The 22,781-nt window shown below is 37.1% G+C and overlaps 1 protein-coding gene across 1 annotated transcript in view; it reads left to right on the top strand.

Moving 5' to 3' along the window:
* LOC150109886 (uncharacterized) overlaps nucleotides 1–22,781 on the top strand; it is a 226,230-nt gene that overhangs the window by 139,800 nt on the left and 63,649 nt on the right. The window contains exon 14 of the mRNA XM_090396448.1: nucleotides 22,337–22,455. Coding sequence (XP_090252574.1) covers nucleotides 22,337–22,455 — 119 coding nt within the window. The remainder of the gene's footprint in view (nucleotides 1–22,336; nucleotides 22,456–22,781) is intronic.

The raw sequence follows: 22,781 nt of genomic DNA, 5'->3' as shown, positions 1-22,781 counted from the left end.
TAATATAATGAATGACATAACAATTTAATGGGAAGATTGGCCTTGTACTTCGACTACGAAACTCCATTTAAGCCCAAATCTCTCAAAGACCGTGTTGACTGTTTCAAATATATCTTCACTGGTAGTTGTTCCTTTTAATGGCCGAAGCGCCAATAATTCTTCTGTGATGTTGAAATCCACATCAACTCCTCGAATAAATATTGCTAGTTGTGCTGTATCGAAGGCATCGGTGCTGTCATCCAAAGCAATTGAAAATGCTTCCAATCTAGCAATCTTCTCTTTTAAACTTTTTTTGATATCATCAGCCATAATTTCTATCCATTGGACAACAGTACATCTCAACAAATGAATATTCTCAAAGTCTTTTTTCTTTTCAGGACATATTATACTTGCAACATCCAGCAGACATTCTTTGATAAATTCTCCTTCACCAAATGACTTAGAATGCTTATCGGCTTTTTCACTTACCACAAAGTTGGCTTTGACAATGCTGTGGTGCTGCGTTCTTTGCTTGTTGAACATTTGCTGCTGGGTATCCAAGTTTTTCTTCAGCTTCTGTATTTCATCTTTTCGTAGTTGTCCATCAATTTTTGGATAATCTGCATGTCTCAAAGTAAAGTGTCTCTTCAAGTTGTATTCTTTGTTGACGGATACGGATTCCTTGCACAGCAAACATACAGACAAACCTTTATTCAGAATAAAATAATAATCCTCTGTCCAGTTGTCTTGAAATTAACAATTCTCTGCATCTACTTTTCTTTTTTTTGCAATAACCTCTGACATTGTCCCAAATTTATAAGTGATATTCAGAACTTTCAAACAAAACTGTCTTCTACTCCACAGGCACTGAACAGAACACAACATCAACGCAGGCACCGAACAGAACATAACATCAATGCAGGCACTGAACAAAGCACAACACCAATGCAAGTACTGAACTGACACATTTTGACACGTTCACTCACACACACACACACACACACACACACGCACACACACACACCGCTAGTCAAAGTGAGAAAGAGACCTTGGTTGGAGAAAACATTGCGTGTTTTGCACAAGTCATATGACATCAGCTTAATGCGAGTTAGTAGAACACGGCATGTTTTCTCCCACCATGAATCAGACAAACTTCGCTGAAATAGATTAGGGCTGGATCAAAAGAAGTAGAGGGCCGGGCTTTGCCCAAATGTGGTATAAAGCATAAAAAATAATACTGCTTCTATACTTATCATTATCCCCTCCAGACCCCACTGGACTCAGTGTTACCTGATGTCATCCCCTTCCCCCAAGCATCCATTCCCACAAGAGGCCATCCCTGCTACCATCCACTCTGGGGATTCTAGTTTCCCTGCATTGACACATCGACTTGTTCAGAAAACAGCAATCTCTCCAGATGCCTACATCCTTCCTCATTCCAATGCAAACAGTCTCTTGCATACAGTTCCTTTCTATCTTCAAATGCCCTCCAAGCATCCACATATTCCAATCCTCTCTTTTGACACATTCTGGCTATTATGCTATTCATCATTACTGCTCTTCTGCTCAGCTCATCACTATCATACTCAGGCAACACACACAGTCTTTCCTCTCTGCATTTTCTTTTGTACAACCTCAAGCAAGAATCTAAGATCTCTCTCGTCACCTGATTTACATTGTCTCTCAAGTCATTCTTGCCCACCATTACAATCACTCATCCACCCTTTCACCCCACTTAATTGCCATAGCCACACTCTCTATCGTTCCTCCAGGCAAACGCTCCTCTGGCATCCTATCTTGCACACCATGGATCATCGAGTCTCCATACATCACAGCTCTTATCACTCTGTTCCTTGATTGCTCACCTGCATCCATCACTCTCTCTCTGTCTCTCCTCTAATTCTTTCACTCTGTGTTCCCCTGCTGTCCTGGCATCACTTTATCCCTAGTTCCAGCACTCCCTTGCATTCTTCTCATTCTCTCTCTCTCTCTCTCTCTCTGACTGTTTCCATCCTCTCCTTTCCACTCTTCTACTGTTTCTATTCTCTCCTCTTCTATCATTCCCTCTCTTCTACTGCTCCTATTCTCTACTCTTCTATCATTCCCATAACTCTCTCTCACTCCTACTCTGATTCGTCTTGCATTCATCTCTTCCATTCTCCTAATCTCATCTTTCATACTTCTCATCTCATTCTCAAGACATTCAGGGATGCAGGTGAGTAAGAAATGATTGGACAGTGAGGGGGTGTGATATATGGAGATTCGATAATTCATGGAGTGCAAGATAGAATGCTAGAGAAAAGCACTTGCTTGGAGGAATGATAGGGAGTTTGACTATGTCGATTAAGCAAGGTGAAAGAGTGGATGCGATGAGATGATTGCAATGAAGGGTACAAATGACCAGAGAGGTAGTGTGAATTGGGTAGTGAGAGATCTGAAGTTATGCTTGAGGTAACAAGCTTACTATCGGGAAGATAGTAAGCTTGTTACCTAGATATGATAATACAGAGATGAAGAGAAGGGCATCAATAATAATCATAATAATAATTATTATTATTATAAAGATATGTATGACTTCAAATGTGGTTATGCATTTGGCGAAGGGATGAAAATGTGCGCTTTAGGTTCGGACCTTTTTAGTTTATGTGGGGAGGGAAAAAGAGAAAGTTTTACAACAAAGCCAAATAGATTGCATATCTAATTATAAGAATAGGCTAATGGTAACTTGTTATGACTATATGCAATCTATCTGGTGAAAAGACGTGCTGTTAAGAAGCACATATTTTGAAAGATCGATGATTTTTGTTAATTTTTTTGAGTGTTTTCTTAGATTTATTGATATACTCTTGGTATATTATTGTAGTTTCTTTGGTGTATATATTATATTACAGCATTTAATAACATAATTGTAGAAATATTATTAGTTTTTGAATGCCATAGTACAATAAATACACCAAAGAAACTATAATAATATATTAAAAATACAATAACAACTTTAACTCATCACAAGAGGACAATGTCTGAAGCACAAGTTAAAGTTGTTACTGATAAGAAGAACATTTGTCCCAATGAGAAGAAGTGTTGCTCCAGTGATGATGATGATAATATATCCAAGGATAATCTGACATTGGAAATATCCCATTTAAAAGAAATTATTAGAAAATCGACCAGAGAATTAGAAAAAGTGGAAAAACACATGACAAAACTTAGACATGATAAGAAAAAAAACAATTAGAACAAGAAGAGCAGGAAAGCACTGAATTTGGTCATAATAACAACCATGCGAGTCAATTAAAATCTAAGATAAAAGTGGATGATATGCTATGTTAATTCATTCATACAATTTGCCCTCACCAAGGGAGTTACTACTTTTAGTTTCCAGGGAACGAAAATTAAAGATATGACAAATGTAATCAAAAAACAGAAAAGAAAAATAAGAGATGGTAGTTCTTGTAGGAACTCATAATTTAAGTAGCAACAAATATAGTATGATGAAAATGAAATATCATATTGAAAAGAAAAGTATGTTAGAAAGTTTTAAAAAGAATTAAAGTCAAACAGCTTTAAGAGATGAGTTATAGACTCAAAATTATTATGCAAGGAAAATGAAAGAGTTTGAAAACAAGATCAAACCTTGGAGTCTCAGTAGCAAACTCTGAGACTTAGACATGATTGGAAAGCTCTGATTGTTTTTCAACCAGCTTCTTTATTACTCTATCTTTGAATGAGAATGGGCTGATTCCCTACACTGTGTTTTGAATGCATTGGAAAGGGGGGGGGGGGATGCCATCCACTCTTAACATAAGAAAAATGTAAGAGGAGCGGTAACAGAAACTGGAGACAGAACATGGCAATAGCCACTTTAAAGCTTTCAATAAGAAAAGTAAAGGCAGTGTTGCTACTGTACCTACCACCATTGATTACTTTCCATGTAGTTGTTTATCCATATTCAAATTTTCATAGGTGTTGCACTCATACTGAGGTGGGGAAGGGAACTACATATTATAATACTAGTATTGCATTCAGCACTTCTGAGACCTTAGTGGATTTATGGTGTATGTTTCAAATTAAAACATTTTCAAAGTTATTTTTAAAATTACTCATTACTGCAACAGATTTAATTAATTAATTTTTTTTTTGTGAGTGGAACTATCAGTTCACTATTGCAAAATATAAGATTCTGAAATTTGATAGGCAACAGGAAGATGCAAATTATTCACTTGGTAGGGAAATTTTGGAAGAGTTGATGAGACAAGAGACTTGGGAGTAGTGTCAGATGAGTAGCTGAAGCTCTGATATCACATTGAACAAGTTGTGAAGCCATCACATCAGATTATGCCAGTGATGCAGAGTACCTTAACATGCAGAAATAAGAGGTTATAATTATATTGTATAAGGTCTTGATCAGGTCTCATAAGGATTACTGTGCATAGATTTGGTCCCCTGGTTTTCATGGTGATGAGGATATATTGGAAAGAGTCCAGAGAAGACTGAATAAGGTGGTTATGGATTGTAGGATATGAAGACAGATTGAGTGAATGCAGTTTGAAAAGCCTTGTGAATAAGAGGAAGAGAGGAGGAGGGGTTATGATTGAGACATTTAAGTTGGTAAAGGGTTATTATCAGGTTAATGTGGAAGAAATTTTTTATAGAATGAGAGAAAGGGTCAGAACAATGGGGGACATCCCTGGAAGTTGCATAAGGAGGATGTGAGCAGGGTCATAAAGAGCAGGTTCTATGCATGGAGAGTGGTTGATGAGTGAAATGCATTGCCTGACATTGTGGTAAATGGAAATATTTTGAAACAGTGTAACTTCTGTGTGATAAGACTGTGTGTGTGTGTGTGTGTGTGTGTGTGTGTGTGTAAATCAACTAGCTAAATATTAACTAAAAACTGATCACTTTATCAAATGGAAGAAAGCAACGGCTATCACCTAAGTCAAATTTGAAATCACAAGAACTAGTCCTCAAAATCCTTTTAATTGTACTGATGGTTTAATTGTAAATAGATTTTGATGCACACACTTCAGTTCAGAGATACTAATGATAGATGACCACAAGGAATAGAATATGACCTTCTTTGTTTATTATTATTATTAATAAAGACCTCCAGGGATTCAATGACTCATCGTGGGAGGCCACATACTACACACCAGCTATCATACTTATTCTTGAATTCATTCACACTGCTTACACTCACAATATCCAATGGCAATCTATTCCAATCAAGCACCACCCTCCGAGGGGAAAATCTAGCATTAGTCCCGCTTCTTAGTGGCCTGCATTCTCAGCTTCCTCTTGTCCTTTCCCTATCCTACATAAATTGAAAAATTCCATCAATTGAATCCTGTACAACCCTTACAGAAGTTTGTGAGTCTCAATCATATCACCCCTCTTTCTCCTGTTTGCTGGTGTCTGCAGTCTACAAATTCTCAATCTGTCTTCATAATCCGTATTTCACAAACCTGATATCATTTTTAACACACTTCTTTGGACTCCCTCCAATATATCAGAATAACAACGGAAACCAGGAGACTAGACCTGCACACAGTAGTCAAAGTGAGGTCTTATCAAAGCCTTGGAAACAGGTGAAATGACATCCTTATCTTTACATGTGAATGTTGATTTCAGCATTGCAATTATCTTTTGAATTGTATTTATAATCTTTGCCATGGCCCCTTAACTTCAATTTCCTATTTACTAACACTCCAAGATCCCAGCCTCATCAGTTTCTTCTAGCATAATCCAACAAATATAATATGACATTGGATATCTAGTCATGCCAAAGTGAATGAATTTACATTTACTAACATTGAACTGACACCCATTATCCCATGCCCATAATTCCAGCCTATTCAAATCATTCTGCAAGCACTGCATATCAGCAGCATTACTGATTATCCTGCCAATCTTTGCATCATCAGCAAATAGCTTTATGCCACTTGTCAAATCTTTCTTAATGTCATTAATGTATAGATTAAATAACAGTAGACCAAGCACTGATCCCTGTGGTACACCACTTGTTAACTTAAAGTTGCAGACTCACATCCCCCCCTCCCCCATATACCACTTTTTGATATCTATCAGTCAGCTGTCCTCTTATCTATGCTATTATTCTATAGCCCAGCTCATTTTCTCCAATTTATGCAACAATCTACCATGCTGTATTCTGTCAAAAGCCTTAGCAAAATCCAAAAGTATCATGGTATATCCATTCCCCCCTTGTCTAGTTCAATGGCAACATTGTTATAGAATGTGAGCAAGTTGCTAAAGCATGACCTTCCCTTAGTAAACCCATGTTGTTCATTGCAAAGTAGAGATTTATTGTCAATCCATTTCTGAATGTGAGCCCTGACCAATTTTTCCAAAATCTTCACCACCCTCCTGATGCACTAATTGGTTGATAGTTGGATACATAGGTCTTTGCACCACCCTTGTGGAATGAAATTACCATATGTTCATTCCATTCCTGCAGAATCTTCCCTGTTCTGAGACTCATATTAAACAGGCAGGTCAAAGGAATAGCCAGTTCAGCTGAACACTCTTTTAGCACACGTGCTAATATCCCATCAGTCCCTATTGCTGAATTCGTATTAAATTGTGCAACAGCTCTAATACCTTCTCCTCATACACCTACGTTTCTTCATCCATTGAAAAAGTAGCAGCGAGCTCAATATTGCATACACCAGGTTGATAGCGTTTAACAAGATTGGCACTCATTAGCTGAACAACCTCTTCTGCATCTGTAACCATCAAGTGGAATTGAAGAGTTATTCTTTCATATTCATTCTTTCTTTTACTTGCAGCATATCGATAGAATTCTTGTGGATTGTCTTTACCATGCAGAGCCAGTTTCTTTTCATACTCAGACTTTGCTTTCCGTACAACATTGTGATTCTAGCCTACTGCTTATGATTTTCATAATGCAAATCATCCTTATGCACGTGGTATTCCTTCCACATTGTCCTTTTCTTACAAATCTCTCTTAATAAGATTACACATCCATTTGATTCCTACTTTATTTATTCTTCGAAGTCTATGGACACATTCTGATATCGCATCATTTAAGTATTGTATAAATGCTTTCCATCACTGTCGATATTCTTTCCATCCAGTAACCAATCCCATTTTGCTGAACTCAGTATACTCCTTAGGTGGTCATAATTTCCTTCTTTGTAGTTCATCATGTAACCTTTTCTGAATCGAACATTCATAAACTTAGTCACTTCACAAGTGAGTACTGCATGTTCACTGTCACCAACTGGAGGCAGAATAGTTACGTCTTTAACTGAAACACCCTCTGACACTATAATCAAATCTATTTGTCCTCGATTTTTCTTCTATCACATGCTGCTTGAGGAAGTTGTTTGGCAACAGCTCAATAAATTCATTTTCATTCTTCTCGTGAGATTCTACTGCTGCCCAATCAGCATTTGGATAATTAAAACTCTCCCATTATGATTACTCTTTTCGCTCTCATCTTTTCTATTTGGTGATGCATTTCTTCATCACTAGCAACCGATCCACCAGGACTGTAACACTCCACTATGTATTTGATCTTGTTAGATTCCACTTCACACCAGATGGCTCCAAACTCACTGCCATATGAAATATTGTTAGTAATCATAGTACTACAATCATAGGTCTCAACTTTAACTGGATTCAAGTCATCTGATATCATTAGTAGCATATCCCCTCCTCTCCTCCTCTCTATCTTTCTTAAAAATGCTGTACCCTAGACACTCAATACCAGTTAGTAGATCTGATTCTGATAGCCAGGTCTCACTAATACATAAAATCTGAGGTCGCAACATGTTGACTAAGGCAACAAACTCTACCCCTTTGTTACTGATACTCCTAGCATTTGTATACAGACATAATAATCTACCTGTTTGTTCTTTTGTATTGTCTTGTCTGCAGTCTGCCTGATACAGTTGGACAACTTGCAGATTTCTATTCTTCTTTAATGTCTTGTACATGTAGACATTTTTGCATACTAAGTACTCTGGATGTCAGTAAAGCTGTGGGACTGGATGGTATTTCACCACGAGTTTTGAGAGAATGTGCTAGGGAACTGACAGTGCCTTTGACTTGGCTTTTCAATGAAAGTCTGGCTACTGGAAAGGTGTCCATGGAATGGAAGGAAGGTAAGATGGTGCCATTGCATAAGGGCAGCAGCAGACTGGAAGTGTCTAATTATAGACCAGTTTGCGTGTCATCAGTAGTTAGTAAGATCTTGGAGAAAGTAGTGAAGGACCGTATACAGCATTGGACAGATGAGGATAATGTTATCTGTGAGAGTCAACATGGATTTGTGAAGGGGTGCTCTTGTTTTAGCAATATGCTAGCCTTTTATGATAAAGTTACAAGAGCATTAGATGAGGGAAAGGCGTATACTGCCATTTTCTTAGACTTAGCGAAGGCATTTGACAGGGCCACCTGATAAGCTGATATTTAAGTTGCAGCACATGAGTCTAGATGTCAGATTGGTGAACTGGATTCAGGATTGGCTGTCTGGGGCAGTTTCAAGGAAGCAGAGGGTTACAAGTGGGGTCCCACAGGTCACAGTGCTGGGACCTATATTATTTAACCTTTATATTAATAACATTGTCAGTGGATTGCAGGGGGATGTCGAGTTGTTTTCAGATCATGCAAAGCTGGGAAGGATTATTAGTAATAGTGCAGATGCGGCAGCCCTGCAAGAGGATTTGAATAAGCTAAATAGATGGGTAAATGAATGGTTGGTGTCGGTTTAATGCAGCAAAATGTAAGGTCTTGAGGTTTGGGAAACATCGATGGGACACTGCATACTCCATGGGAGGAGTTATACTGGAGGAAGTAGGGGAGACGAGATCTGGGATTGATGATTGATAGAAACCTGAAATTTAGGGGACATATTGCAAAGATGGTGAAGGTAACACAGAGGATTGCTGCAATAATGAGAAGGACACTGACCTGCAGATAAAACAGTTGTCATTTTGTTGTGTGAGCCCTGATCTGACCACACTTGGACTACTGCTCTCAGATTTGGTCCCCAGGATTTGAAGGGGATGGATTGACTGTGTGTGTGGGGGGTGCAGGGGCGGATGATGGGGATGGTTTCGGGACTGTACAGTGATAGTTATGGGGATCGGCTGGGGGGGTGTGGACTGCAGAGTTTGGTGGATAGAAGAAGGACAGATGATATGATTAAGACTTTTAAACTGTTGAGAGGTGGTTACAGGGTTGACACTGGGGAGTTCTTTTGCTTGGTTGAACAGCGGAGGGAGTGATGACGGGTGGCCATCCCTGGAGGTTGCGGGGGGACTGTGAGCAAGAGGGTGAGGAGTGGTTTCTTTGTGTGGGGGGGGGTTGAGCCATGGAGTGCATTGCCTGATGGAGTGGTGAGAGTAGGAACGGTCGATGAGTTCAAGGAGTGGTATGATGGACTTTGTGTTTCTTAGCAGGAGGACCTACCCTCGATGAGTCTTGATAGACTTTGTGTTTCTTAGGAAGGATCTCCCACGATGAGTCTTGACTCCATGGAGGCCTGAATAATAATAATAATAATAATTCGTTTGATGGGTCCAAACAAAACCGAAATCAACATTTCCATGACAAAGCCCATTCCCATCATTAACACAGTTATATAACATTGTCACTCTTATACTCACATTCACACCATTCCTCCCTTTATAATTTAGTTTCTTTGACTCTCTGTCTTAGGTCTCATACCAGTTATTAGTTTTTACACTCCTGATATCAAATGCATTCAGGCATAGGCTGTCCCTCTTATACAAATCCAATCTTTCCTCAAACTCACACCACACATCCAAAAACTCATCCATTCCTTCTATACAGCCTACACATAGAATCGTTTGCCATCATTGTCTTTCTTCTTAATTCATTTTTATCATATTGAGGGAAAATATTGGCAATTTTCACTTTCTCACCTTTCACTCTTCGCTCTTCCAACAATTCTTTTATGTCCTCTTTCATCATACTGAACTTATCAGCAGTTAATTCATTACTATATACTACAGCTATGGTTTTGTTTACTTTTCTTTGCTGTTTTTGAATTGTTTCCTTTATATTCTTAATTTTTGCTCCAGGAAAACTCAAAGTTATAACTTGCTGATCAATATCATGTTTTATTATAGTCACTATACCAAATAACGTTTTTTTTTTTTTTTTTTTTTACTAACAACGTCACTTACTTGATTTCTGTTATTTCTTGACTTGCTTGTTTCCATGCTTTGTTGTTTCTTATTTTCCTGTTTATTTTATCTTTTTTTCCCCTCTGTTCATTTAAACGCTTCTCGACTATTTTGCAATTTCCTCATCGTCTCTCTGATGATCTGCTTCAATTTTGCTATTTTGGAGGTTAATTCATTTTCTTTAACCTCCTTCATATCTCTAATAACCTCATTAGTGGGGCTAACTTTCTTGTTCTCGCCTGCAGTGCTTTTTTTAGCATTACATTTCATGCCTTTTTTTGGTGCCATTTTAAATGTATACTAATTATTGAAATATCTTAATAAAAATATGTGATAAAATGTGGATATTATTTCTGGGAAAACTCCCATGTTACTCCTCTTTACAAACTATTATATTTACTGTTATTTTGCCTGTTTCTGTTTAGGAGTTTAAATGCCCCTGCTTAAATGTCATTGGCTTTTTACTCACGGATTCTTAGGGCATTGTAGATGTATATTTACTAATAAATATATGTATATAAAGGAAGAGAAATTTACACATACCTTTTTCTGGGTATTGTGGCTTTTCTTCTTTCTGCAATGTGCAAACTACTGTGTGTGTGGGAGGAGTTTTGGCAATGTAGAAGAATTAAAATAGAAATGAAAAATGGAAAAAAAAACGGTTTTTTTTGAATAATATATATATATACATATATATTATATTATTAGGGATGGGTGGAGCGTTTTTTATATTTATATAGTGTGGGAAAGGGTGAAAGGGGTTGAAAACAGCAACTGATTTTTAGAGAGGGGGGGAAACACTTCCTCCCCTTTTTTAACCTATTTCACCTTTTCCCACACTATATAAATATAAAAAAAATGCTCCGCCTATCCGTAATAACATAATATATATGTATATATATATTATTCAAAAAACCTGGGTTTTTTCCATTTTTCCATTTCTATTTTAATTCTCCCACATTGCCCAAAACCCCTCCCCCCCCCACCCACACACACACACAGTAGTTTGCACATCACAGAAAGAAGAAAAGCCACAACACCCAGAAAAAGGTATGCATAAATTTCTCTTCCTTTATGCTACATATATTTATTAGTAAATATACATCTACAATGCCCTAAGAATCCGTGAGTAAAAAGCCAATGACATTTAAACAGGGGCACTCCTAAACAGAAACAGGCAAAATAGCCGTAAATATAATGTGATAAAATACTAAATACACTAAAATTTTTCAAAGGCCTTTGATTAAACTGCCACACAACAAGCTAGAAACAAGCTTTTGCACCAGCTTGTTGCCACAGAACAAACTGGTGGGTAGCTGATTTGCTGTCTGATAAATATCAGCTGGTTATGTATGGTAGAGTGGTATATTATTATTATTGTATGGGCACCTTGATGGGATCCGAAGCCTCATCGCAGGAGATTCAAACTATCCACACAATCTATCGTTATCTCAAAAAAGAAAGGTCACTAGTGTGGCGCTACAGAGATCTGTTTTGGAACCAGTATTGTTTAATTTGTCTATCAAGGCTATTGGAATAACTGCAGATATGCTGCTGTTGAAGATGATGCAAGTTAAGAAGAACTCTAAAAAGTACACACCAGATGTTGTGGCCTTACAGGAGGATCTCTATAGACTACGTGAGTGGGAAAGAGAGTGAAGCTAACACTTTGATGTCACAAAGTCTTGAAATTTGGTAGGTAAGGATGAGTTATCGAGTATATGATTAATGGGGAAATTTTGAAGGAAGCAAAAGAGATGAGAGATCTTGGAGTGAAAGAGAGCAGAGACTTGAAGTCTAAAGTCACATTACTAATATTCCGAGAACATCATCGCAGATTATGGAATGATTATTATTATTTTTATTATCCTGAGACCCCATGGAGTCAAAGACTCATCTAGGAGGTCCTTTTTTCATACACACAGCTCATCATACCACACCTTAAACACACTCACATTCTCTGCAGACACTACCCTTTCAGGCAAGGCATTCCAATCATTCACAACTCTGTATGCAAAAAATCCGCTTCCCACTCCCCTGCTCACACCCTCCTTATACGGCTTCCAGGGATGACCTCTGGTTCTCTGCTGATCTCCCCAAGTTTTCTGTAAAACCTCTTCAACATTGATCATGTAAAACCCTTTACTATCTAGTAGGTCTCTATCATATCACCCCTCTTCCTCCTATCCACTAGACTCTGTAAATTGCATCTTCTTAACCTTTCCTCATATTCAACATTCCAGAAATCAGAAACTACCTTAGCGAGTTGCCTCTGGACCCTTTTCATCATCTCTTTGTCCTTTTGAAAACTAGGTGACCATATCTTTGCACAGTAGTCCATGTGTGGCCTAATCAGAGCCGTATACAATGGAACAAGAATCTCCTAACTTGTACAAGTCAGTGTCCTCCACATAATTTTCAGAATTCATTGTGTTTTCCTCACAATTTTGGTAATGTGTCTCCTAAATTTCAGAACCTTATCCACTACCACCCAAAGATCTCTTGTTTCCTCCACCTCTAACAGAATATCCCATCAAGCGTAAGCTATAAATCCCTTCTTTGTTTCCGAAATTTTAAAACCTTACATTTTGCAACATTGATCTGACATCCCCATTTCCATGCCCATTCACTCAATCTATTCAAGTCTTCTTGTAATGGCGCAACTTCTCTACTCTTCATAGTTCGTCCCAACTTTGCATCATCTGCAAACCACTGAATATCCCCATCCAGATCTTTGGCAATATCATTAACATATTGGTTAAACAGCAATGGCCCTAAAACAATACTAGATTAATGTGGTTGTTACTAGATTAATGTGGATAAGATTTTTCATAGGGTAGGTGGAGGAGGACAAGGGTAGAACAAAGGGGCTATCCCTGGAATCTTTATAAGAAGGGTAAGAGTAAGGTAGATGCGGGCCTTCACCTGAAGAGTGGTTCATGAGTGGAATGCATTGCCTAAGAGTGTGTGGTTTGTGCAGAAACTGTGAATGGGTTTAAGTATATGGGGTGAAGCTTAATTGTCGTTTATTTTATTTTATTTTATTTCTTTTCACAAGAGTGTAAATCTTTCACAATTACTGTTTTGATTGATCAGAGGTCTGATGTTAATAATAATAATATCTTGAAATGCTAGAGTTTGCAGACACAGAGCACTTTGTTAGGAGGGTGTTCATGATTTATAAAGGCAGATTGAATGAAAGAGGAATAGAAGCAGGTTTGGTGAGTTTCAAGTTTGATATCCAGCAGCTGCTGCTTATGTTTTAACATATTTGGAGAAGATGAAAGGAATGATGGAATTTCAATGGAGTATTGCCTGTTGAAGAAAAAGGTGGGAGAAATGATACAAGGCTGCAACTCAGTGACATAATCAGGGCTGGCGGAAGCGGGCATTCAGAGCATGTGGTGCAATGCAGGCGCCGCTATGAAGGGGGCCCCTGCCGCCGGGGCACACACATGCCCAGATCGTTACAGGGGCACTTAGATAGAAATTGCATGCAGTGGCAAAGACCCTAGCGCCGCCACTGGACATAATGGTTGAAATATTGAAGTTATTTCCTGTTGTGAAAACTTTACACTTAGAAACATTAACCTGGTACTTCTAATCAATGTCCACATTTACATCTCAAAGAGTCACTACCTTAATAACATTCTTTCTTACACTTTGCAGGTGATGCAAAGATAGGGAAAATTATAAATTTGTTAAGGATAATCTTCAGTTTAACAAACTACATTGAAAACAAATATCTTAATTAAGGTAAGACCAAAAATTTGAATATTTAATATAACCAGTGCTCAGAGGAAAAGTAAACTAATTATATGCATTCAAGAAGAAGGTGTCCTTTGCATGCATATGAAAATATGAAAACTTTCTACATATTTTTCATATTACACTATCTTTCATTGGATTTTTAGGATATGACCCATTGATATTTGAATTAAATTGAAAACCAAACTTAAATTTTTAGTTTAATGAAGGCTTCCATTTCATTTATTGTTTGTGTAATGTTACCACTGTTTTTCCTTTCTAAATATATTTCTAAATGGATTTTGAAATAATTCTAATTATTTGGCTATCATATCAGAAGACCTGAGAAAAAAATAAACTTTAATTAAAATATGTTTAAATAGAAAAGTTCACTTTAAAAAAAATTAAATTGACACCAATCTCTTTGCAATTATTAGCTCTCTTTACAAGTAGATGAAATTTTGATAAATATGCTAACTGTGTTAGATTAATCTAAATTTAAATTTTATTGATAGAACGACCTGTTTTTCAAGCTGGCATAAGCAATGTATCAGTGACCAACTTGTCAGAACCTGTAATATACAGTCTTCCATCTTTGAGTGTTCCTCATCACAGAATACTGTGTGTCTTCTGGAAGGAACAAGGCAGGTGTATAAATTCTCTATAATTGGTAATTTTAAACTTGGAAAAAATTCAAAATTTGTTTTCATTGTAAACTTCTACTTTTCTTCAAGTAAAAGTTTATAATGAAAAACCTTTTCATTGTGTTCAAATGTGTCTATAAAGGTAAGTAAAAGTAAGTTTTTTTCCCTATAGTAATTGTTTAAATTCAAACTGATTTCATTTTTTAGCATTTGTGGAAATACTATTTACAAACTCTATTATTATTATTATTATTATCACTATTGAGTATTATCAGTGTAATCACCTTCCTGAAAGGAATAATTCATTGCAGTTATATAACCAAGCCTCAATATGTATATTTATAGCTTTTTTTCTCCCCAGAAACTCTGGCAATGAAATTGATCTGCAGGTCACGGGGTGATCTGCGGGATCACCCAGTGACCCAAAGGATCATTTAACTCAGTAACCATAGTACAAAAGGCAAGGAAATGATTGATTAACAGTGTATGGTCATTGCTTAAGGGGTATTTAAGAGAAGTAATATCAGACATCAGGCATAGTATCAAATATCAGACATATTTGAATTAGGAGGATGAATCAAATGAGAATAAAATAAATGAGTAGTATCATTAAATATCATCAAATTCCTGCCATGTACGCTCAAGGGGTGTACAGGATATGATAGTACTTACAGGAAAAATTTACATCATTACTAACTTTTTCCTCCAAATCAGCCTGTTACTTGTCAAGACTCCACCATTATCGGATCTTATATTTCTATTCTAAGGCACTTTGTACTGTTAAATTTTTACTTCTTTCCTTAATTGTTTTATGTGTTATTTGTTTTTACTTTTTATTTGTTACTATTATTGAATATCCCTATTACTTGACATAAATTCTCGAGCTTGCTTTCTCCCTTTTCGTTCTGTGGCCGCTACTTCAATTGCTCGTGTGTGCAAAACTTGGTAGACAAAGAAATTGCCCCAGGATAGAGCCAATTTTTTTTTATACAAATCTGGAATCAACTCCGTGTCAGAATTTGAAAAAATTTGTTTGTTAAAGTTGTGCCATCCACATTCTTAGACAAGAGAATCTTCCTTGTCAGGGAGTTAACACTCAGAATGACACTATTTGATGACCAAGCAATTAAAATTCCCAATTACAAAAACTTCGTATATTTTTACTCTTACTGCAGTCATAGCTATCTCCAAATTTTAACTCGTACTGGTTCTGTTTTTATGAGTGGTGCATTGATTCACAGATCAGACAATTTGTTAGGTAAGAAAAAGAAAGGTTTATTCATTACACTAATATGATATACAAATATCAAGATCACTTAACAAAACTGACTCTCTCCTACAAAATTGAAATTGATTAACCAGACATAACCTTAATACTCCTAGTCTTAAACATTGTGAGACAGTATCTACAATTAGTTAAATTTCTAGCATCATCCTATTCAACTAACATTTTTGTACAAGTATTTATCTTATTCTAGATTCAAGAACTATCAGGGTATAACATACCTTAGCAATTCAATACCACACTGTACATGGAATCTTACTCAGAGCTAAGACAATCTACTAGTTGATTAGATACTAAAGCCCTATTTCATTTTGTAAGTCCAATGACTGGGCATATCAGCTCATTATTGCACACTAACTGTTTCTTGCATACAAAGGAATTGAAAAGTTTCTACATTACCAAGCATCAGGATTTCTCTTGCTTTTTCTCTCTATCTTCCGAAAAATTTCACACGGCTTGTTACCCTCTCTTATGGTCAGCTGTCTTCAAGTAGGACAACTAGTGATTACGAATCATCTTTTCCGATGTGGGTGAAGCTGTTCTGTCTGGTTTGGTCCGCGTGGTTCTGCATGTTGATCGGTTTGCGCTGGCTTTTCTGCTGTACCGATGATGCCCACCCTGGATCGCTATCTGGCCACATAGCTGCCACTGGACATCGTTCTTTTTGACCGCTTTCACGCACCTCCTCCTGGAATGACTGGAACAGGAATCCCGAACAAAAGAAAAAGCCCTGAGTTGGCATCGCCAAGCTCTATATATATCCTTGCTGAGCTGTTTTCCCTGCTACACCACTCTTTTCTAGCCTGCACCCAGTACCAAGTTGCGTTCTCTATGCGTGCAACTTGGACCTCGTGTACATGACTGCATGGAGTCATTTCTTTAAGCTGATTATCTCGTTGTATACTTAGATCTAACTTTCTCATGTTAACGTAACTTTCACTAAATTTCAACTGTCATCGGTTTTACAAGGACACTTAGTAATATATTACTTGAGAAATTTGGTTTTCTTTACTTCTAGTTGCTATCTCATTATCCCAGTCTATATTGCCATAATTAAAATCACTCTTTTGCTATTTACTTAACTGATTTGCTTATACATGGTCACTACCTTCGACATTACCCGTCTAAAGCAACATTAAGTAATTCGTTGTGTCATCTCTGTCTCACACCACACCACCTCAGAATCACTGCCAATATTCCATCCTTTGCATCTCTACTTTATATGGATATAGCTTGATGGCAGAAAGGACTTGTATAAGAGAGAGAGAGAGAGAGCCTGCATTTGAATTCATTTGGAATCAGCTAAAAAATACTTATTGGTATGAGACCTAATGCAGAGAGTCAGAGAAACTGGATCAGCAAGGGAGGAATGGGGAAGATTTGTGTGAAAGGTCAGCTATGGATTGCAAATATGATGAAGATATGAATGGCTTTGAACATGGTTATGAACCTGGCAAAGGGATGGAAATATACGATTGTTCAGACCTTTTGAGAATCTCTGGGGAGGGTAAAGAGAACGTTTTACAACAACAAATTGGCTATCCCTTTGACCAGTCTATATAATTTGAGTCTCAGATCAGGAAAGTTCTGCAGGAGTGAAAAGAATGTATGGTAATCCTATTGCACAAGGGTGATGCAAAGACCAATGTATCCAACTATTGACTAATCAGTATCTCAGCAGTGGTGGTGAATATTTTTGAAAAGTTGGTTAGGGCTCACATTCAGAAATGGGTTGACAGAGAATCTCTACTTTGAAATGAACAGCATGTACTATGGGAAAGTCATGTTTTAGTAACTTGCTCACATTCTATAATAATGTTACCACTGAGCTCGACAAGGGAAATGTATACACTTGATACTTTTGATTTTGCTAAGCCTTTTGAGAGAATACAGGGAAGACTATTGCAAAAATTGAAGAATATGGGATTGGATTATAAAATCAGTCCATTGTCTACTTATTTAATCTGAATGTTAATGATATTGGAGAAGATTTGACAGGTGACATACTGGATATCTAATCACATGCATTTTGTGATTAGATATCCAGTGTTGTATTATATTAATGGGATTCTGCTTGAAGAAACTGATCAGACAAGGGATCTTGGAGAATGATATTAATTCTGATGTTATTTTTAACACTCTCTCCACTGTATCAAAATCACCAAGGAGACCAGACTCGCACACAGTAATCCAAGTGAGGTCTTACAAAGGCCTTGTAAAGAGGCAAAATGACATCATATCAAAGTTTGTTTTCACGTTGCAATTATCTTTTGAGTTGTATTTGTAATCTTTGCTTACATGGACTCTAAACTTCAACATAAAAATGATATCAGGATTGTGGAATACTGATTATGAAGACAGATTGAGAATTTTTAGACTGAAGACACTCGCAAACAGGAGAAAGAGCGGTGATATGATTGAGACTTACAAATATCTGAAAGGGTCATACAAGATTTCAGTTGTTGGAATTTTTCATTTTATGGAGGGTGGGGAAAGGACAAGAGGCCATCCTTGGAACTGAGAATGAATGATACCAAGAAGGGGGTGATGTCTAGATTTTTCTCTCATAGAGTGATGCATGATTGGAATGGATGGCCATTGGATGTTGTGTGTGCTAGCAGTGTGAATTCAAGAACAAGTGTCATAACTGTGCATGTAGTATGTGGCCTCCCTCGATGGGTCACCGATTCTCTGGAGGTTTCCCTTAATAATAATAATAATAATATTCTATTCAGATGCTCCTGTAACACCATAACATCAATTTTACTTTTCATTGTTCTCTCCCGTTTTGCAGATTATATAAAATTGAGGAAAACTGTATCTATCATTTCCCAATACATTAATATATAGCTTAATTAGTTTACATTAATATGCAAATATACGTAAACAATAGTGGTCCTAAAACATACTCCAGCATCACACTACTAGTGACTTCTTTTCTTTTGGGATGTAATGCCCAATATACAATTTGCTGATATCCATCTGATAACCACCTATCCAACTTGCTGAACGAGTATCTAATCCCATCTGATCAACTTTAGTTACCAATTTGCCATGTGGTATAGTAGTAGTAGTAGTAGTTTATTAAAAACCATTGAAAAATCTAAGTACACCACTGTATAGTTATGATAAATGAAATTTTCTTCTTCTTTTACTCCATCTAGCTCTGTCTTCTAGAACAACCTTTCTCATGAAGTATTCCCAAGTAAAATCTAATGTGAGCTTAAATATTATTATTATTATTATTAAAACAAGACCTCATGGAGTCAAAGACTCATCTAGGAGGTCCTTTTATCTTACACACACATCTCATCATACCGTGTCTTAAACACATTCAAACTACTTGCAGACACCACGCTCTCAGGCAGGGCATTCCAATCACTCACAACTCTGCACGAAAAAAACCTGCCTCTCACTCCCTTACTCACACCCTCCTTATACAGTTTCCAGGGATGACCTCTGGTTCTCCCCTGATCTCCCACTATTCTCTGTAGAACTTCTCCACCATTGATCCTATAACAACCCCTTACCAACTTGTAGGTCTCTATCATATCTCCCCTCTTCCTTCTCTCCACGAGACTCTGCAAATTACATCTTTTCAATCTTTCCTCATACTCAACATTCCAGAGGTCAGAAACTACCTTAGTCATTCGCCTTTGGACCCTTTCCAACATCTCTTCATCCTTCTGAAAACCCGGTGACCAAATCTGGGCACAATAGTCCAAGTGCGGCCTAATCAAAGCCTTATACATTGGAACAAGTATCTCCCTACTTCTACATGTCAGTGTCCTCCGCATCATTCCCAGAAGTCTTTGTGTTGTCTTCACAATTTTGGCAATGTGTCCCCTAAATTTTAGATCCTTATCCACTATCACCCCCAGATCTCTTATTTCCTCTACTTCCAACAATATATTCTCACCAAGCATAAATTCTGCATCCCATCTTTGTTTTCCAAATTTTAAAACCTTACATTTTGCAACATTGAACTCACATCCCCATTTGCTTGCCCAATCACTCAATTTATTCAAGTCTTCTTGCAAGGCCACAACATCTTCACTACTCTTTATGGTTCGTCCCAACTTTGCATCATCTGCAAACAACTGAATATCTCCATCCAAATCTTCACCAATATCATTAATATATAAGTTAAATAGTAATGGCCCTAAAACAGACCCCTGAGGCACTCCACTAGTGACTTTCCTTTTCCTGGATATTGCACCCCCATACACAACTTGTTGATACCTATCAGATAGCCAGTCTCCAATCCAATGCACTAATCTAATATCCAACCCCATCTGCTCTAGTTTGACTGTCAACTTATCATGAGGTACTCTATCAAAAGCTTTTGCGAAATCCAAGTATATTACTGTGTATCCTTCTCCTCTGTCCAAGGAAGCAGTCACTTTATTGTAATAAGTAAGTAGATTACTGAAACATGACCTCCCTTTAGCAAATCCATGCTGTCCATCAAAAATTATACCATTGTTGTCAACCCAACTCTGGATCCTAGTTCTCACAAGCTTCTCCAACAACTTAACCACAACACCTGACACACAGATAGGCCTATAGTTTGATGCTTGAGTTCGATCACCTCCTTTATGAAGTGGCACAATCTTGCCCTCCTTCCACTCTTTAGGAACTTGACCAAGTGCAAGACTCGTATTAAAAAAATATGTCAAGGCAGGTGTCAACTCTCTAGCACACTCCTTCAGAATACGTGGTGATATATTATCAAGTCCCACAGCCTTATTTACATCTAGTTTACTCAACTCCCCAAACACCTCTTGCTCACTTACAGTCAGTCTCTCCTCCCCATCATCAACTGCTCTTAATCTCTCCATGAAGTCACATTCACAAGATTGAAAGATCTTTATGAATTGCTCATTAAGTATCTCCACAACACATTCTGCAACAGCTGTCTTTATACCATTTCCTCCAATCAATGTCATCCTTCCATAATCATTCTTTCTTTTGCTGGCTACATATCGAAAGAACTCCCTAGGATTCTTTTTGGCTTCATTAGCTAACTGCTGTTCATACCTCTCTTTAGCTACTCTCACCAACCAAGTCACCCTCCTTGCCTGGTCTTTGTAGACCTCATGAAATTGATTACTTCCACTTCTCTTATGCTGTCTCCACAATGCCTTTTTTTTCTGTATTGCATGCTTAATCTCTTTATTCATCCATCTCACACCTACCTTATTTAACCTTCTCACCCATGGTATACATTTAGACATTGCATCTACTAAATAGTTTTTGAAAATCCCCCAAGCTGCATTGATCTCTTTTCCAGCTAACTCCTCATTCCATGCTACATCTGCAAGCTGTCTCCTGAGCTCTTCATAATCACCCCCCTTGTAGTTCCACATATACCCTTTTTTTACAGGGGTCCTTGCACTGCTGGCAACCACCCAGGTAATCACCTCATGGTCACTTTCACCAATTGGTGGATGATTTGACACCTCATTCAATATAGTATATATCATCAATATAGTAATCTAATTTTGGGGTTCATTATTCACCTGTGCCCTACTCATGCCAATGATGTGATTACAGGTTCTTTGATCTGTAATGTATGGAATCAATATATTTATATAAAGACACTACATGGTGATAGTGCTCAGTAATGCTTTAATTTATAGATAACGTTTTTTTTTTTTTTTTTTTTTTAATTTATATTGATCCCATACATGAAAGTTCAAAAGACCTATTAGCACATCAGTTTCATGAGTGGGATGTAGGTGAGGACTGAGATAGAAATTTGGTGACTGTTTTTTTTTTTTTTTTGAAGAGCTGCAGGTTGTATCTGTTGGGAATATTTTAGGAGAAAGGCTATTCTGGAGGACAGAGATGAAATAAAAGAGGAAGAGGAGAAGCGGGTTCAGTGTGTTTGTATTTGCACAATAAAGGGATGCTGGGTAGCTGCTGCTCTTGTATTAACAGGTGCAACAGTGGAGGATAATTGTCAATTCACTGGAGCAGCAACCATGGAAGTACTTGTAGTATATACACATACACACTGCTGAAACACTGTGTCCCTGAGATAGAGGCTGAAGTGAACCTGTTAGAGAGGGATTATCAATGAGCCTAATTGCTTGCCTTTGGACAATGTTGAGGATTTTACTGGATGTTTTAGGTGCACCATCCCAAACATATGACAGCATTCTAAGCATAGGTGGATTTTGGGTTGTATATAGTTAGGAGTTGTGTGGGTGTAAAATTCTTGAACAAAAGAGCATGCCTAGTTTTTTGGATACTGAGGAAGTTATGCCAGGAAAGGCTGGAGGTAATCACTAGTTCAAGCAGAGATATCTGATCTTGTCTGGTGATTTGTGTATTACTTAAGGGTAAGGATAGGTAAGCTGAGATCTCTTTTGTGAGAGAAAAGGCAGCACTGTGTTTTAATGACAATATCTTCATATTGTATATGAATATAATATGAACATGATACAAATGAAATCTTTAATTTTATCTTTTTCTAATAGAAACATTTTTCCTCACTTTTCTAGAAAGAAAGTGGTCTACAGAAGGAATTATTACCAACTTAACAGGAAATTTTACAACCTGTTATTCTTCTCATTTAACAGCTTTCTCTATTCTTTTTGTGAGTAATAATTTTTGTTATTCCAGTTATGATTTTAATAATTTATTTGAATTAAACTGTTGAATATTAGCATGAAAATCAAATGTTACCAACCTTTGTTACAATTACTTTTCTTGTAAAACAGCAAAAATCTTTGAAAATATACATTTTTTAGCAGATCATTATAGTTGTATTTGTGCATTTTAATATTTAAGAATATGAATCATTGAAAAATCATTCAAAAATATCTTTATTTAATTGTCATACATTACCAAATGATAATTTTTTTAAGGGAGCCAACTCACTAAAGGTTGTAAATTTATAGTTCACCATAGCATTGAGTGGAT

This window comes from Typopeltis vanoorti, chromosome 1, assembly GCF_054136105.1.
Source record: "Typopeltis vanoorti isolate ZY-2024b chromosome 1, IOZ_Tvanoo_1.0, whole genome shotgun sequence".
NCBI classification, from domain to species: domain Eukaryota; kingdom Metazoa; phylum Arthropoda; class Arachnida; order Uropygi; family Thelyphonidae; genus Typopeltis; species Typopeltis vanoorti.
This window is presented reverse-complemented; position numbering and strand designations above follow the sequence as displayed.